At 44.8% G+C, this 19,695-nt stretch overlaps 1 protein-coding gene across 2 annotated transcripts in view; it reads right to left on the reverse strand.

The window, feature by feature from the left end:
• Positions 1-927: 927 nt before the first annotated feature.
• Positions 928-19,695, reverse strand: part of LOC138268234 (zinc finger and SCAN domain-containing protein 2-like) — a 168,375-nt gene continuing 149,607 nt past the window's right edge. For both annotated transcript variants that reach the window (XM_069217694.1, XM_069217695.1), the window contains exon 6: positions 928-3,685. In XM_069217694.1, coding sequence (XP_069073795.1) covers positions 1,878-3,685 — 1,808 coding nt within the window. In that variant the 3' untranslated portion in view covers positions 928-1,877. The remainder of the gene's footprint in view (positions 3,686-19,695) is intronic.

The raw sequence follows: 19,695 nt of genomic DNA on the forward strand, positions 1-19,695 counted from the left end.
ATCAGGAATGATGATTTTATATCCGAAGGAATCAATTAAGTGTCAAGCTACATTTCTGCCATGCACCATGAAGAGAAAGAAAATCCAGATGGTGGAAACCCGAGCACAATACCTCAACAACAACAAATGTACTGCCAACCTGGAAATTACATGTTAAGCTTAAAAACAAAAAAAAACAAAAAAAACACAAACATGTAACAGCAAAACAAGGTCAGTCATTTCCACAATTAATGAACAGGATTATTTTGTTTACTAGAATTCATGGCCCTCCGATTTAGGAGGTTATTGTTGCAAGAGGGATGCAACAATCACAGCACACTTTTCAAACAAAAAAATGTTTAAAGTCTCCAAACAGCTATGATTAAAAGCATACATTGAGAATTGACGGTCTCATGGTACTCCTGCAGTAAACCGTGAAAAGGTTGTCTATCTGGGCGCAATACTCACCAACCAAACAAATCCATTTAAGATGCATCAAACTGACAGTGAAACACTGGTGTCACACATGCAATGCTCTGTTTGGATGGGTCCAGTTTCTTCTAGAGACACAAAGTGCTAATGCAATTGTGAATACCTTGGATTAAATATGGCAATTTCTTCTCTTGGTCATGTACAAGGCTGCAGAACAGTTCACATTTGTCAAGTGCACAACAAAACATTATTTAATGTTACGGAGGTATATGTGCGTTCTTCATTGACGCAGTTGCAGGTTTTGTGCTGGTTGGAGGAGCAGCAGCTACAGGCCTTGCATATATTCTTTAGAGTTCACTTAGCCTACAATGGTAATACTATTTTATTTGACTAATGGTGGCCAGCAGTTCTTGGCTTCTGCACTTACAGAGAAGGACCTCAATCAAAAATGATTTTCAGAGCCAAATAGTCTACATATATAAAAGCCATATAAAAAAATAAAAAAAAAGCAAAACATTTTGGATGGTGTGATCATTTTATTGTTCCACCTGGGTCACGGATTTTGGTGTTTGAGGGAAGGAATTTACAAGTAGTGTGTTCATTTTTAGTTTACAATTTCTAGCTTGACTGTTCATGCCTAAAGGTAAACGGATGACTGTTTTGACAAAACAAAATTGTAAATGACAGTGATTCAATGTTCTCCGGTGTTGAGAGATAAAGGTTTCTTTTTTTCCAATCAAATTATGGCGTTGGTGTGGCACGCAGTTAGCAAGGGTTTGAGCCTACTTTCACTTACACATTAATTAAGAATTAGTTCATTATATTTAAGATTGTTTATCAGAAAACTTAGCTAAGAATGCAGATACATAACAAATGATCTGTAATACCAATGCCGATGGAATGGCACTGGCAAAATTCGCATGTCTTGACGTTTACAAATCCTTCACCTTTCCATGAAAAGGTAAACACCTTAGAATTACCGTTAGAGTCAAGAGCTAAGGAGGTCTATAATTGACAGATTTAAAATTACATGACCATTAAACTGACGGTTTGTGTGGGAGTGTGCAAATGCATGCAGAGAGGCTTTATCTTTCATTTTTCCCTATACTACGCTGGTGTGAAATATAGTCTGCAAGGTGATATTAGAAGTACTGCAAGTGAGATGATTGGACGACTGTTGAATTACAGTATTTTGTTCCAGAAATAAGCTCTTTCCAATTATTAACCTTGGACTGAACTCTGGCCCTCCGAATTAAATGCACCATAACTCTGCCACTAAATTACCTTTCTCTACTTAACAGTATTAAAGGTATTTCACCAACTCATGATTCTGGTTAGGCAGAGATCAGATTTAGGTCTGTGGTACACTACATTTTGTTTTTCCTCCTTGCTTGTTTTCTTTATTCTCTGATGTGCTATGGTCTTGCTAATTTCTGACATTTCGCGAACACACATTGTTCTCCCATTCATGTTTGTGGAGACTTCGATGCAGTCACTGATGGAATGGTCTCAGTTTTCATCGACGGGATAATCTCCATTTGCTTTTTGTGAGTTTTGTGGTGTGCACGGAGAGCATCTTTAGCATCAAAGCATTTTAAACATAAAGTGCACATAAACCACTTGCTTGGGTCCATTACATTGTTTCCGGAGCTTGTAGTGTGACTTTTTTGGTGCTTTTGCAAATGCTGCTTTTGATTGAAGCATTTCTCGCAGACAGTGCATTTGTACGGTTTAACTCCAGTGTGTGTTCTTTGATGCTTAATGAGACTGTAGCTCTGAGTGAAGCTTTTCTCACATTCAGTACATTTGTATGGTTTCTCCCCAGTGTGAATTCTACGGTGTATACCCAGACAAGAGCTCCTGCTAAAGCATTTGCCACATTCAGTACATTTATAGGGTTTTTCACCAGTGTGTTTTCTAATATGTTTAACAAGTCCTGAGCTTTGCTTGAAACATTTTTCGCAATAGGTACATTTAAAAGGTCTCTCTACTGTGTGGAGTCTCATGTGTACAATGAGAGTTGATTCTCTGCTGAAGCGTTGATCACAACGGCTACATTTATATGGACGTTTTCCCTTATCACCTCCATGACATGCAAAGGATGCTTCAAGCCTGTGTAACTTTTGGTGCAGAAGAAGAGATGAGTGGTCACTGTAACTCCTGCTGCACTCTGTACATTGAAACTCCCTCTTCATTTGAGTGCCTTGTTTAATTACTGTGTGAATGTGCTCCCCATTTCCAATATCTTCTTTCATCGATCTATCTCCTTTGCATCTTGCAGACCTTGCAGGATCTCTTTTAAGTGTTTTTCCAGGTTTTTTTCCCCTTCTTTTGTCAGTACTCAGAGTATTCTCTTTGTCATTCTGTGTTTTAGGCTCATGAAGGGCATGGACAATATATTTCCCATTTTGGGTCTGAACTTCATGGATCTCATACAGACTCAGAAGAATACTCTCTGCATTCTCTGTTAAGGTTTCATGTAGGCTATGAATAGCATTGTTGTTGCCATCATGTGAAGGAATTTCATATGGAGTGTCTCCATTATCATCACTATCGTTATGTGATTCTGTCACATATGTATTATGGAGAGTCTCTTCCTCATTATTCTGTGATTGGTGTTCACTGACTGCATACAAACTATGAAGTCCGCTTTCTGTGTTCTGTGAACTGGCCACATGTGGATTTTTATCATCCTCTGATTGCATTTCATTTGGACTAGGTTCTTCGTAATTGTGTAAGTGAGCCTCACAAGGATTTGCATCAAAAGTATTGTCAAAGAGATGTGGTTGAATATCCTCTTTGAAAATGTTTGACTGAGTACCACACTGGCTCTGTACAGAATCCTCTTTGTACACTCCTGGTTGAGTATCACATTGTTTCTGTAAAGAATCATCTTTGAAAATTTGTGTTTGGCTATCCGATTGACTCTGAAATGCAGCTTCCTGGTAAATCTGGGATGGAGAAGTATATTGACTCAGTAATGTATCCGCTTTGTAAATCTGTGATTGAACATTAATTGGACTCGGATGAGTTTTTTCTTTGTAAATCTGTGGTTGAGCATTGTTTGGAGGATGAAAAGCATCATCTTTGTATATCTGTGACTGGGTCTCGGAACATTTTGTTGGTGGTGTATTAATACCGTTGGAGAATGTTTCAAACTTACAGGAAGGGTCATTAAAAACGGAAGAATGATCCTTGCCACAGTATAATGGGGAGTCACATGGTGTCTGCTGCTGACCAATGTCAACAAGTTGCAAGTCAGCTCGAGTTACGTCTGGAATAGAAGAAAAAGAGTAATTTATCATATGAAAGTGAAAAGGGTGTACAACATCGGACAACAACTAAGGGTAGATTCTGGAGAATGTGTGGTTATGTTAAGTGGTTAAGGTAAAACATAGTTTACTCACCTCTTAAAGTAACATCTGGGTTACAATGAAAACATCTCAGTACCAGCTGTCTCTATAGAATGCACCATGCAGTTCCTATACAAATAAAATTGTCTGGAAGGGTACTAGTTTGCGATAACTCACATTTTTAGGAGACTGTAAAAAATGGTAAACACCCTTTTGCCTACAGTCCACAATCCAAAGGAAACCTTTGTTTATACCCAAGTCCTACAAGAACACCAACTGAACATTCTATAACATAATCATGGTCACTTTGCCTTTCAGCGTAAGTTAATAACCCAGTGGTAAACCCAGCAAAGCAGCCTGTGCTTAGCCTACACACAGACGAACTTTGGTCCCACCCTCTCTCCCTCTCAAACAATGCCGAATTGCTACAGGCATTAGAAGCAAAAACTATCATATGTCCATTCCCCAAACCATCAGGGAAGTCATGCACTATCTAACACCATTCACACATCGGTGCTCCAACCTCACAGAGCACGTGAAACCAAGACAATCCCATCATTCCCTGTATTAATCAAAGGGGATCACACGCTGGAAACTCCTCTGCCCAGTGATACGTCATCATCCACCGACATAAGGTCCCCTATAAATTACCACCTAAAGTAGGGCACACCAAGGCAAGACAGCAACGACCTGGACCTACCAATTCTCCAGCAAACCTCCTCCCCTCTACGGAAGCACAACCAAAAAACAGGAAAAGACCCTACATGAACACTTGATCAAGTAGACAATCCAGAGCCAAGCACCCCGTTGTGGTGGGACTGCCTTACAATCATCTATTCAAGTCCTAAACTTTCAGTCAAACTGGATACACAGATCAACATTATGAACTTAATTGCTGAGCAAATTGTGGGAATAAACCAGAAAATGGACACCCTCACTTCTCTAATAGTGAAATCAGTAGCAGGCCCTGTACCGAACCAAGAGCAATGTGCCTGCGGCCCAATCATCGATAAATTAGCTGCACTTCCAGATATTCTGTTGAATATACTAACATCGCTGCAACCCGTCAGGAATCAAGAAGCAACACTGTCACCACCTACTGCAAGCCCCACTCTAAAACTGGATGTGACCCTCATCCAACACAAGCTGATCTGTGAGCACGCTCAGACCTCCTCTCAGACCAACCATGCCTCTGACCTATCCCTTAGGGAAGAAGTACCAGGACTTACCTGGCCCAGCAACAAATCGGCTCATCCAAACTTAATGACAAGACAATGCAAATGCTTAAGAAAAGCCACGAAGAAGCAATCCGACCATAACGTCTGGACATGCAAAAAAATATTCCCCATCTTTGCTAAACAACCTACCAACGCAGTCCCAAAGATGGCAGATAAAAACACCAGCACACCGGACTGCAGCAGCCTGGCCGCTCAGGCGGACTCATCCCTGTCATCCTCTATGCTAGAGGACACTGCCTTTTCCAAAATGACCCACCTAAAGAACAAGAACAAGCTGACTCCAGCCCTCCACCAAGAGTGGGGTACAACAGGCTTGCAAGTGGATCAAAAACTATTGACAGCCTATTCCCAACTCTGAGCCACTCCACATGAATCATAAGCCACAACCTCAAATCATAGGACCAGAGTCCCTGGCAATGTTGACAAGCAATCTACCGTAATGGTAAAAAGGGCATGATCCACCTCACACTCCCACTCCCACTCCCACTCCCACTCAGTCCAGACTGCCTCAACAGTATCCAACCAGCGGCAGCCAACAACCGGGACAAAAACTGTGGCAGGTTCAGATTTCCCCCTTAGCCTCCCGCCAGGTGCGAAGCAATTTATCTACAACACCACCACACAGCCCACCCCCCTCGGCGAGGACATGCAACCATCAAACTTACGCTAGACTAAAAACCCCAAATCGACTGGCTCTAGGCCATACACCTGGCCCAAGTCATCACCCCACCAACCCAGATGCCCAAAGAACCAACATAGTGAAACAAGCAACTGGCCCCTCAAACAACAGGCTAACAGTAAACACAGGCACCCATGGCCACGCAGTCGTGGTAAAACCAGCTGCTCCACCAAGGCGAGTGCACCTCACGCACACAGTCACTGCCTCCCACTGGACCCAAAATCCTCCATTTCAAGCTCCAGCAAAACCTAACAGTGCACGCAACTCAGAAATACTTGCACACCATACATAGTCACGACAATCGCAGCCAGCAATGTAAGATGAACTCCCCCTCAAGTTGCGGTTCCAACCACACTATACCTCCCAGGGGAACCATGACATCCTGAACAGAGGGAACATTATGAGGCTCCTAAAAGCAATCCCAGAGCTCAACACCTTGTTCTCCGCAGAACTAACATCTGTAGAATTCCAACCAGATAAGGAAAACAATTGAGCCAAAGTCACCCTAACAACCTGGGAAACAGCAGAAATAGCAGATCATATCCTGATGTTTGCCTCCCGCTTTGACACCTGGGGGATTTCTATAGTAAGGCCAGCGCCGGCCAAATACCCGTACCCGCTTCTGAGCACTAGCGCTCCCACGGCAATGGTCGAACCACCAACAACGGTCTGGAGGGGCGCCCTCTGAGTCTCCCCCGCCTCTTCTGGTAATCAAAGCACCCACCCAACTCAAACCCAAAATCCACGCATAGTGTCAGTTGGGAGTGGCTGCCGGCTGCCCTCAACGCCCCTCGCCTTGCATGAGAATCACACCCACCATGGGCAGGTTCAGTCCAGAAGCACCTAAAACTGCTATCCTGGAACATAGCAGGCGCCCAATCATTGCTGGAAACAGGCTCCCGACCAAAAGCATGGCATAACGTGGACATAATCGCACTCCAGGAAACTTGGTCACAACAGGTCTTCCCGCTATCGGGTTTCACGTCCTTTCAAATAAACGGAGTTAAGCACAGGTTGCACAGGAGACCAAGTGGTGGCCTAGCAGTCTACCTCTTACTAACCTTGAATATAGAAGTGCTGCCACATGAAGGCAAAGACTGCCAAGTGCTCAAACTCTGCAACTGGAACTCCTACGATAGACCTCCAGTGCTATTGATCAACACCTACATTCACCCCGGTTCCGCTCGCAAACGAGCTGCAATAAACAGCTTAACTGTCATCATCAGGTAATATCACCAGACCCACCGTGACTGGGACATCATCCTGACAGGAGACTTCAACTCAAATTTAAGACTCAAGAGGCAGACGAAATACTAAGCGCCGATAACTCCTACTGGAACGTCTTAACACAGGTGTCATCAACCTTTACTCGTTGTGATCAGCAGGGAGCACAATTGGCAACATCACTAGAATACCTCAAACTACAGGTACTAAATGGGAGGTTCAATGGCGACTACCCCCCCCCAAAGTTACCTTTCACTGCCCCACCTCACGGTCCATTCTAGACTACACCCTAGTCACATTACCTCTGATTGCTTTGGTACAGCAATTTCAAATAAAATACACCACTTCCAGTGATCACTCGTACCAAATATTGACCTTAAGGTCCTCTTTACCTGTTCGTGAACCTCCCCCGGTACAAATAGGGCAAACAGATTCAACAAGCTTGAAGAGACTACGTTGGTCATCTGCCACAATAGGAGCCTCATCTTTAGCAGCAAATCTGCAGATGTTAGAGAGCCTTAAAACCCACAAATACAAAATGGATGTCTGGGAGGACTTCTGAGTGAAAATACTGGACCAACACTCTCACCACAAACCATCAGTGCCAATTCATCGAGTTCCCCGGCCCACCTGTCAAAACAAGCCCAACTATTGAAAAAAGCTCAAAGGTAGCTTGCGAGACTACTGAGTGCCTGCCCAAGCAACCTCTACTCTGGGAACAACTGAAGAACTCAAAGAAACTGTACAAAAGACATCTATGTAAAGAGAAGGCTGAACAAACGAGCTCCCTCTGGCTAAAAATAACATGCCACAGGAAAATAAAAACCATGGAATTCTGGGGTATCATCAATGTTCTAAACATGCAAGGATATCCAATTAACAACTCTAGCATCCCAGAAAAGACCTGGGTGAGGAACCTTAATACAATCTTCACTGTGAAGTCTAACCCCCGTGGAAACACCCTACAAATGCCAGCAGGGACGCCCATCACAGGAAACATCTCGCTGGACGACAGGGAAATGACCAAATTCACCCAGTCTATCGATAAGACACACCAAGCACTCCTAAAGGCCCGCCGGGAAGGGCACCTGGGCCAAATATCTTCCACAAGCTATCTTTACAGAAGTAGTAGTCTTGTGGTCAGAAGTGCTAACCTCCTTATACCAGGAAGCAAGCTTAGGAGGAGGCATTCCAGAGAGCTGGTGAGGCTCTATAATCAACCCAATTTTCAAGGGTGGCAATGGACGCAATCCGGGCGACTATAGGTTAATCACCCTTATTGACGTTGAGGCAAAGAATTACGCCTCCCTGCTCTGGCTCCTTGCCGAACTAACTACATGGTCTGAAAAACATAAAATCGTCCTAATCAACCAAATAGGCTTCAGAAAAGGAGTGGGTACTATGACGAACATCTAAATAACTTCTGTCCTGGTAGAACAGAACAAACGGCGGCATAGGAAACTACATCTTGGTTTCAATGACTTCAAGGCCACCTTTGACCGAGTGAACAGACACCTGCTCTGGATTAGACTAAAGCAATGGGGTCTCCCAGCCCCCCTCCTCAACGCAATAATTGCTTTATACTCAGACACATGGGTACGCATTAATATCGGGGATGGCACAAGGCTCTCAAGGAAAATATCCCCAACCCATGGCCTTAAACAAGTCTGCATACTCATCGCACATCTGTTTAATCTATTCATGGCAGATCTGATCCCAGCGCTGGATGCCGGTAACACAAACTAAAAAACTCTGCCTCCCTGACACAGCTCAGCCTTGAATTTGGACTTGTTCGGCAAGACCTGGCCACAAGAGCAGAGGCAGTCAAAACCTGGTATAAAATCAGTCACTCTGCCTCTGGCAGGCCCTAGAATATGACCAGCACTGAGCCTTCCATAAGTACCTCCGATCCTCAATTGTGCAGTTACGAATCAAGGATCTGTGGGAGGCTGCCCTAACATACAACTCTTTTTCCAGAGGGGCTACCAAGGCCACCAAAATCCTTTTATTCATAGAGGACAAAGCCAAATTTAGTGCCATGGGAAATGCATGGATGGCCATAAAACACTAAGCTAAACTTGAACAGGCTGCCTACAACTCCACAATGTTTGCACAACACATAAACCATAATCTTATGACAACGCGACTTGGCAACCAGCCAACCCTGTCCAATGCCTCGTCCTGGAAGAATATTAACTTGGAGCAGTGCAAGCACTGTGCTTGTCAAAAGAAGACCTAATACACATAATCTGCATTTGTCCGGGCCTGCTAGATCTTCAAAAGAGATTTCTTAAGAGGCTGTTCATTGACAGAGCTATTAGGACTTGCAGGGGGAGCCATTGTAGCCTGCTTTAATCCACATGACCACCAGCTAAACCGCAAGCTTGTCAAGTTTTTGAAACATGTCATGCAAACTGTCCCCCACAGTTAAACTGTAAGCTTTTTAAGTTCCTGAAACACACTAAGCAAAAAACAATGCTCCGATCTTCAGCTCCAGTGTGCCGAGCACACGCGCACCACGAAAGGTCTATGAGTACTAATGACACTTCTCAAGACTGGGACAGTAATTAACCTATCTCTAACAAAATCCTGGAACCCTGACCTGCACATTTTCTATCCCCCACCTTAACTGAGTTATTTTTAACGATTTATTAATTTTAACCTTCAAATTCTTCAACCTTCATTTAACGTATTTTTACCACGTAACTTGTATCGCAATACTAATCTTCTTTCTTTTCCTTAGAATGTTTTTTACCATGTAACTTGGCAAAACTGTTCTGGTTTTAAACAACTGAAAGAATAAATATTTACCTTACCTTAGGTTAATAACCCATTTCTCATATAGGCACCGGATGTTTCACCCTTTCAAACATTTGAGTTTTTTGAGGCTCTTGTTCAATATCCAACCTGGCAAAAGGAACAATATATCACTCCTATTTGTCTCTAATGGCATAACACCCGAGACTGACAGCATTACAGATTTTTGCACATTCTCTGAATAAGTGTTTTCTGCCGCACTGAAAGCAGGCCAAACTTTTTCGCCATGCCATATAGATTTTCAATCAAATTTAGGGCTATGATTGACAATGATGAATTCTGAGAGGCTCGCTGGCTCCTACGTTTAACACTGAAAAGGGAAAGAATTGCAGCAGGTGGCAATCTTTAAATTGCAATGCTTATGATCTCTGGGTTCTGTGCAAGAGAGAAATGACACTTATAGCAGGACTTGCAAAACATAGTGTGGTCTTCCAATGGTAGGAAGAAATTAACATACAGTTGTGTAATGTCTTAACCGAGGTAAAAGAGAAAAAGGATAGAGACTCCCTGAAAGAGCAGAATTTATGAAATAAGGCTCTTCAACCTATCCACCGGTACTTGATATACAGCAGCCTTTGCCATGTTAAAGCTCACAGACCAGTCGGAGGTAAAGGAACTCGTACCGCTCTACAAGGACACCATCTGCAGAGGAGAAGGGAGCCACAAGCTATCTCTAAGAGACCCTTGGGTAAGCTGTGGTGGAGAGTAAAACTGTTTTTTTATTTCTGTGGTCTTGCTACAGACAGCTTTAACCAAATACTTTAACTTATATTTATGGTGGGCTTTGTGATACTCTGCTCATGACTGAATGACTTGGTTATTTATTTTAATTACCTCCTTGTGATTCGATGCCTCCTCTCCCAATCTTTTGTTTGTCTAGCTCCGGGAGCATTTAGGTTTCATCCTGGTTTTTATTAATCAAGTCCTTCGACTCATTATATCGGGTGAACTATTTTTCTTTTTGCATGTTTCTCTAGCATTTCCGTTTTATCACTCAGCAGGAGTACAAGTTCTGTTCTTTTCTCCGCTCCCTTGACTTCCCAAACTCCTCCCTGGACATCCCCACCCTTGCCTCCCAGGCAATCCTATTTGCGATCCTGTTTTATTCCTGTAGGAAAGTACCATTTTGCCTGGCATGTTACCCCAATATTTCACTGTATATATGTTGTTTTAGTCTATGTGTCACTGGGACCCTGCCTGGCAGGGCCCCAGTGCTCATAAGTATGTGCCCTGTATGTGTTCCCTGTGTGATGCCTAACTGTCTCACTGAGGCTCTGCTAACCAGAACCTCAGTGGTTATGCTCTCTCTGCTTTCCAAATTTGTCACCAACAGGCTAGTGACTACATTTACCACTTCACATTGGCATACTGGTACACCCATATAATTCCCTTGTATATGGTACTGAGGTACCCAGGGTATTGGGGTTCCAGGCGATCCCTAAGGGCTGCAGCATTTCTTTTGCCACCCATAGGGAGCTCTGACAATTCTTACACAGGCCTGCCACTGCGGCCTGCGTGAAATAGCGTTAACGTAATTTCACAGCCATTTACCCCTGCACATAAGTAACTTATAAGTCACCTATATGTCTAACCTTCACCTGGTGAAGGTTGGGTGCAAATTTACTTAGTGTGTGGGCACCCTGGCACTAGCCAAGGTGCCCCCACATCATTCAGGGCAAATTCCCCAGACTTTGTGAGTGCGGGGACACCATTACACGCGTGCACTATACATAGGTCAATACTTATGCATAGCGTCACAATGGTAACTCCAAACATGGCCATGTAACATGTCTAAGATCATGGAATTGTCACCCCAATACCATTCTGGTATTGGGGGGACAATTCCATGATCTCCCGGGTCTCTAGCACAGAACCCGGGTACTGTCAAACTGCCTTTCCGGGGTCTCCACTGCAGCTGCTGTCAATCCCTCAGACAGGTTTCTGCCCTCCTGGGGTCCAGGCACCCCTGGCCCAGGAAGGCAGAACAAAGGATTTCCTCTGAGCGAGGGTGTTACACCCTCTCCCTTTGGAAATAGGTGTGAAGGGCTGGGGAGGAGTAGCCTCCCCCAGCCTCTGGAAAAGCTTTGATGGGCACAGATGGTGCCCATCTCTGCATAAGCCAGTCTACACCGGTCTACCCAACCCTGCTCTGGCGCAAAACTAGACAAAGGAAAGGGGAGTGACCACTCCCCTGACCAGTACCTCCCAGGGGAGGTGCCCAGAGCTCCTCCAGTGTGTCCCAGACCTCTGCCATCTTGGAAACAGAGGTGTTAGGGGCACACTGGACTGCTCTGAGTGGCCAGTGCCAGCAGGTGATGTCAGAGGCTCCTTCTGGTAGGCTCTTACCTCTCTTGGTAGCCAATCCTCCTTCCTTGGTAGCCAAACCTCCTTTTCTGGCTATTTAGGGTCTCTGCTTTGGGGAATTCTTCAGATAACGAATGCAAGAGCTCACCAGAGTTCCTCTGCATCTCCCTCTTCACCTTCTTCCAAGGATCGACCGCTGACTGCTCCAGGATGCCTGCAAAACAGCAACAAAGTAGCAAGACGACTACCAGCAACATAGTAGCGCCTAATCCTGCCGGCTTTCTCAACTGTTTCCTGGTGATGCATGCTGTGGGGGTAGCCTGCCTTCACCCTGCACCAGAAGCTCCGAAGAAATCTCCCGTGGGTCGACGGAATGTTCCCCCTGCTAATGCAGGCACCAAAAGACTGCATCACCGGTCCTCTGGGTCCCCTCTCATCCTGATGAGCGTGGTCCCTAGAACTCAGCAACTCTGTCCAAGTGACTCCCACAGTCCAGTGACTCTTCAGTCCAAGTTTGGTGGAGGTAAGTCCTTGCCTCCCCACACTAGACTGCAACGCTGTGTACTGCATGATTTGCAGCTGCTCCGGCTCCTGTGCACTCTTCCAGGATTTCCTTTGTGCACAGCCTAGCCTGGGTCCCCAGCACTCCGTCCTGCAGTGCACAACCTTCTGAGTTGTCCTCTGACGTTCTGGGAACACCTTTTGTAACTTCGCGTGGACTCCTGTTCACTCTTCTTCCAAGTTCATGTTGGGGTACTTCTGCGGGTGCTGCCTGCTTCTGTGAGGGCTCTCTGAGTTGCTGAGCACCCCCTCTGTCTCCTCCTCTAAGTGGCGACATCCTGATCCTTCCTGGTCCTCAGCAGCACCCAAAAACCTCTACCAAGACCCTTGCAGCTAGCAAGGCTTGTTTGCGGTCTTTCTGCGTGGGAACACCTCTGCAAGCTTAATCGCGACGTGGGACATCCGTCTCCCAAAGGAGAAGTCCCTAGTCCTCTTCTTTCTTGCAGAACTCCAAGCTTCTTCCAACCGGAGGCAGCTTCCTTGCACCTTCATCCAGGGTTTCCTGGGCTCCTGCCCCCCCTGGACACTGTCACGACTATTGGACTTGGTCAAATCAAATCAAATCAAATCAAATCATTAACATTTATAAAGCGCGCTACTCACCCGTTCAGGTCTCAAGGCGCTAGGGGGAAGGGGTTACTGCTGCTCGAAAAGCCAGGTCTTGAGGAGTCTCCGGAATACGGAGTGGTCCTGAGGATGGTGGGGAGGGTGTTCCAAGTCTTGGCCGCCAGGTAGGAGAAGGACCTCCCACCCGCTGTGGAGCGGCGGATGCGAGGGACGGCGGCGAGAGCGAGGCTGGTGGATCGGAGAAGACGGGTGGGGGCGTAAAAGCTGGAGGCGGCGGTTGAGGTATTCTGGTCCATTGTTGTGGAGGGCTTTGTGTGCGTGGGTGAGGAGTCGGAAGGTGATCCTTTTGCTGACGGGAAGCCAATGCAGGTGTCTCAGGTGGGCGGAGATGTGGCTGTTGCGGGGTATGTCGAGGATGAGGCGGGCGGAGGCGTTTTGAATTCGTTGCAGACGTTTCTGGAGTTTTGCGGTGGTCCCAGGGTAAAGGGTGTTGCCGTAGTCCAGGCGGCTAGTGACGAGGGCGGGGATCCAGCGGAAGATCTTCCGGAGCATGCGGAGGGTGAGGAAGCAGGAGGAGGACACAGCATTGACTTGTTTGGTCATGGTGAGAAGTGGGTCCAAGATGAAGCAGAGGTTGCGAGCGTGGTCTGAGGGGGTCGGTGAGGTGCCAAGGGCCGTGGACCACCAGGAGTCGTCCCAGGTGGTCGGGGTGTTACCGAGGATGAGGACTTCCGTTTTGTCTGAGTTCAGTTTCAGACGGCTGAGTCTCATCCAATCTGCGACGTCCTTCATACCATCTTGCAGTTTGGTCTTTGCGCTGGTGGGGTCCTTGGTGAGGGAGAGTATAAGTTGAGTGTCGTCAGCGTAGGAGGTGATGATGATGCTGTGCTTGCGTACGATGTCAGCGAGGGGGATCATGTAGACATTGAAGAGTGTCGGGCTGAGCGAGGAGCCTTGTGGGACCCCGCAGATGATCTCGGTGGGGTCTGAGCGAAAAGGTGGGAGGTAGACTCTTTGAGAGCGGCTGGAGAGGAAGGAGGCGATCCAGTCCAGGGCCTGGCCTTGGATCCCGGTGGAGCAGAGGCGGGTTATTAGGGTGCGGTGACAGACGGTGTCGAAGGCAGCCGAGAGGTCGAGGAGGATGAGGGCGACTGTTTCACCGTTGTCCATCAGGGTTCTGATAACATCTGTGACTGAGATGAGGGCGGTTTCAGTGCTGTGGTTGGCTCGGAATCCGGATTGAGAGGTGTCGAGAAGGTTGTTGTCTTCAAGGAAGTTGGTAAGCTGCTGTTGAAGGTCTTCTCTATGACTTTGGCAGGGAAGGGGAGGAGCGAGATGGGGCGGAAGTTCTTCAGGTTGCTTGGGTCAGCCGTAGGTTTCTTCAGTAGGGCGTTGACTTCAGCGTGTTTCCAGCTTTCGGGGAAGGTAGCAGACGAAAACGAGGAGTTGATGATGGTCTGGAGGTGCGGGGCGATGATGGAGTCGGCTTTATTGAAGATGAAGTGTGGGCAGGGGTCCGAGGGGGCACCGGAGTGGATTGAGTTCATGGTGGTTTTGGTTTCTTCTGTGTTGATGTGGGTCCAGGCGTTGAGGGTGATGGCTGGGGGTGTGGGTTCAGTGTTGGTCGGCTGGGTCTGGTGTCCGAAGCTGTCGTGTAGGTCGGTAATCTTACGATGAAAGAAGGTGGCGAGGAAGTTGCACAGGTCTTGTGAGGGCGTGATGGCGTTGGGGTTGGAGAACTCTTTTACAATGCTGAAGCGTTCTCTGCTGTTGTGGCTGTTTTTGTCCAGTCTGTCTGTGAAGAAATTCCTTTTGGCTGCACGGATCAGGTGGTGGTGTTCGCGGGTAGCGTTCTTGAGGGCGGTCATGTTGTCTGCGGTGTGGTCCTTACGCCAGGCTTTCTCGAGGGCGCAACAGGTTTTCTTTGATTCTTTAAGGGTGTCAGAGAACCAGAGAGGTTTTTTGGTGTTGGCCTGTCTTGGAAGGCGTCTGAGGGGAGCGAGGTTGTCTGCGCAGTTGGTGATCCAGTTCGTGAGGCTGAGGGCTGGGTCGTTGGGGTCGCCGTTGAAGGTAGGTTTGTTGTCGATGAGCGTGGAGAAAAGCTGTTCTTCGGGGATTTTGTTCCACTGTCGACGAGGGATGGGTTGAGTGCGGAGGTGGCGGGTCTTGCGTCGGAAGGTGAAGTGGACACAACTGTGGTCGGTCCAGTGTAGAGCGGAGGCGTGGCTGAAGGAAACGTGTTTGCTGGCAGAGAAGATGGGGTCAAGTGTGTGTCCGGCGATGTGGGTGGGGGTGTTCACTAGTTGCTTGAGGCCAAGCATCTGCACCTGACCTCAAGGTCGAAGGTTCAAATCAGACGGGCCTATTCAGCTATCTTTTCTGAAGAGGCACCAGTGGGATGGGTAACTATGTACTTAGATGCATAAAAAACATTGAAGGGCAAGCTACAATTCTGGATACAGGGAGGTTATGTAAGCCTGGTTGTCTTTTGCTTTCATTGTTTATTAGTCGAAAATGAGACTTTATGTTTCTGGTAGAAGGGAGAGATCTTTATAAAAACTGCTGGTCATTCACAGGTATGCACTAATTTTTGTACCCCCTGAAGGGCTCTTTCTGTAATCTGAAACTCACAATGTTGCATTGTAGGAAATTGGATTAGTTGTTGAGATAGGTGAAACCCTACTCAGTTCAGTTCAAATCACTTTATTCATCGTGCAGGTAGATACATAAATAAAACACCTCAAAATTAAATTTCACGGATCAATCAACATTAGAATTCAGCAAGACACAATCATTTACAGAGTCGCCCTTGGTGGGTGGCCTGTCTGAATGAGAGCAAGTTAACTAAACACTCCCCAATGGCCAACACATTTCTACTGAGACTGTATCTTCTCAGACCATCTCCCCATAAAAAAAAAAAAGTCAGCCTTTGCCTCACTGTCTGGGACCAATGCACAAAGACCAAGTGCCAGCTACACTTTTTTGTGTGACCCAGGATACAGGTCGAAGGCACCAAATGGTTAAGACAAGAAAATGACAACTTTATAAAAGTAGCATTTTTAGAATTGCAACTTCAAATCCAACTTTACCACTAAAAGGGGATTTCAATTGCAGTTCTGTAGACACCAAACTCTAAAGATCCTATCTGCCTCCAATTGAGTTAGCACTTATTAAATGCAATAAGATAACCAAATGAAAGGGGGAGGTAGGCCTTGCAGTAGTGAAAAACACACTTAAGAGCTTTTCACTAGAGGGCATGTAAAGTTAAACTACAGTTCAAACTATTAAAATACACTGCACCCTGCCATTTTATTTATTTTGCCAGGTCGAAATGGGAGTTTGTGATTGCAATCACAGGCTGCAATGGCAGACCAGAGACATGTTTGCAGGCTACTCAAGTGGGTGAATTGGTGCTGCAGGCCCACTAGTAGTAATTAACTCTCAAGCCCTGGGTGCAGGTACTGCAAATCAACTAGGGACTTACAAGCAATGTGTGCCAATTAGGTGTAAGCCAATGTTACCACGTTTTAGGGAGTGATCACATACACTGAGAACTGGTCAGCATTGTTAAACTGCACTAAGTAATAAGGCCACCAAAAACGAGATCAGCAAATTAAGGAGGAGTAAGGCAAAAGGTGTTGTAGGGTAGATCACCATAAGGATGACAAGTCTAACAGGCATCCTGAAAAACAACATAGCACAGTATGTGTGTGCCCTATAATCCAGGTCAAGGTAAATCCTGCAGAGTTTTTTTCTGTAAACTTTGTATAATTGTTACTGGCATGAAGCCATAGCATGTTACTGCACCTTCTAAAAGGGTTTTACATAAAAGTCACAGGGTTGCATTTGGCAAAATATATCAGTAGGTTATTGCAAATGCTTGCAGTGATTTTCGAACAATCTGCCAGTTAAAGGTTTTCATGGTTATGACAGCGCAGGAGGAGGTAACTGCAGGAGCTGCAGCCAGCTTTGTACAATGTGCAGGTTCCAGGACCACTTCCTGTGAAAATAGGACAGCATCTTATTGCACTGGATGAAAGATCCTTTGTGTAACATGTAGGTCACAACGTTGCAATCCTGGTAAGATAGACCAGCAGGTTACTGCAATTGCGGCAGACAGCTTTGCAAAACCTTTAGGTCATGGGCTTCATCCTGGTAAAATAGTATAGCAGTATATTGTAGCTCTTGCAGGGTTCTTAGTGTAATCAGCTTGTTACAGGATTGCCTTTTGGCAAAATTGAGGGAATTGAGGCCCCACATACTTAGATAAAATCTGCATGTCAGTGTTTAGGAACCTGCAAAATAACACAGCCAATAAAATTTCCCGGTGCAGAGATCTTAGTATATTTGGTCACAGGTTGGAACCCTGGTAAAATAACTCAGATGAACACACTCTCTGAAGCATTCTCAGGGTTCTGTGTGTGTATAGAGCAACGTGGAGCCTTCTTGGAGTGTAAGAAAGGAAAATGTTTTTGAAGAAGTATTTTCTAAAACATTGGCATATATATCAGGATGAGTGTTTAAGAGAATTTGTGACTAAGAAGCCAATATTCACTTATCGGAAGGGGAGATCATTGAAGGATATTCTCAGCCCTAGTTTCCCCAAAGTAAATCCTAATATTGATTAGTTATCAGCTCGAAGAATAGGTTTTTTTAAGTGTGGAGACTGCAGATTATGTAAATGGCCTTGCCATGGCAAAAAATAATTTTTGAACCAAAAGGGTGAGACATTTACTATTAGATCTAATATCAATTGCAATACATCTTACCTGGTATACTTAGTCCTTTGTAGATATGGACGATATTATGTTGGAAGTACAATTCGGCCTCTGAGAGTGAGAATTGAGGAACATGCAAGAGCCTTAGAACAGGACGTCAGATATCCACTGGGGGCACATATGGTGAATTGCGAGTTTCAAAATACACGAAATGGTTTTGAGTTCTTTGGTTGTGAACATGTACCAAAAGATCAGAGAGGGGGAAATAGGGAATTGACATTAAGGAGGAAGGAAGCAACATGGATAATGCATCTTAGAGCTGTTGAGGAAGGGTTAAATACAGACCGGGAATTGGAATATTTTCTGGGGACATAGGTCCAGGAATAACCAATATGACAATTCAGAATCAATCATGAACAGGATTATTCTATTGTAACTGTTAATGCCCATTGTATTTATAATTGTACACATGTATATTTATGTATACTACTGCACCTCAGTTAACAAATATTATCATTTAAGAATAACATGTGAACAAATTGTCTGATATCTACAGCAATAATATGAAAAGATTTTCAAGTTGACTATTCTAGATCAAATATTTGTATGGTTTATAAGTAAGAGGGAAAAGACTTAAGACTGATTATGTAATTGTTAACGGTTCTTTATACTATTAGACATCGTCCTATGTTTTTTATTTGGTTTATTTTTTCATTTTATTATACTTTTATTTCAGACTAATTGTCTTGGAATTGATAAGACTAAATCTAATGGAGTTAGGGACATAACAACCTTACTGACACAGTCTGTTTAATTGTGGTTTGCAAGTGGGTTAGTTTCCTTAATGGTTTGAAATGAGGAGGAGTTAGAATGTTTTATATTTGTGGATGAGCAACTTAAATGAATAAGACCATTGTGGTTTATTTCCATAAAGTCCTCTTTCTATTTCTATGGAGGACTAGGTCTAGAAGTCCGTTCTTTATTTTCATGTTGGCATGGTTATATTGAGAGCTAAGCGGGCGCAGCTCGGATAGCGCACATGCGTCTGACTATTAGTGAAAGGAAAATCGGTACAGAGCTGCTATGTGTATGCGGCGTTGAGCAAGGATCGTAATAAGGTGAGACCAATCTGAGCTCGCCCAGCCGAATTAGAGGAAGTAGTGGAGTTTGCGGGGGCATGTATTATGGAGTTCGGAAGTCTGTATTTACTTTTAATACATATTTGATTCCGTTTGAAGTTACGGAGCACAACTAAAATTCACGGCACCTTTTGTACTCGCATTTTAGTGAGAATGACAATGGAAAACTTTTGTTTGAAATAATGCTTGGCACTAGTAAATGGATGTTCCCTCGCATAGATGAAGAGACCTAATTTCAGATACTTGTTAACCATATATTAGGTAATTATAATTATACTTGGATTTGAAGGTGGTAGAGAATTGCGTTGGCTCTTATTTGTACTGTGTCAGTAAGACTGGTTATGTCTTTCACAAACTAACAAGCAAACTACTGTGTTTGTGATTCTCTTATGGATTAATTTAGTCCTTGGCGTTGGCAAGTTGGTGGCACTTATTTATGTTTCCTTTTAGGTGCACAGTGGGAGTATCTTCACACTAACAGTTTGTCACTCGGTGTAGTGGAATGCTAATTGAAATTGGTAGCATGAAGTGGGGCTCTATTCTCCATTTTTGATTGATTGTTAATATAATGGACTTTAAAGTTATGAGATTATGCTGTTTTTTAAATTTTATTATTGATGTGGTTCTAACATATAGAAGATTTTGTATTGAAGGTAGAGACCGAACTTCGGCCCTGATGAAGTC

This window comes from Pleurodeles waltl, chromosome 12, assembly GCF_031143425.1.
Source record: "Pleurodeles waltl isolate 20211129_DDA chromosome 12, aPleWal1.hap1.20221129, whole genome shotgun sequence".
NCBI lineage: Eukaryota > Metazoa > Chordata > Amphibia > Caudata > Salamandridae > Pleurodeles > Pleurodeles waltl.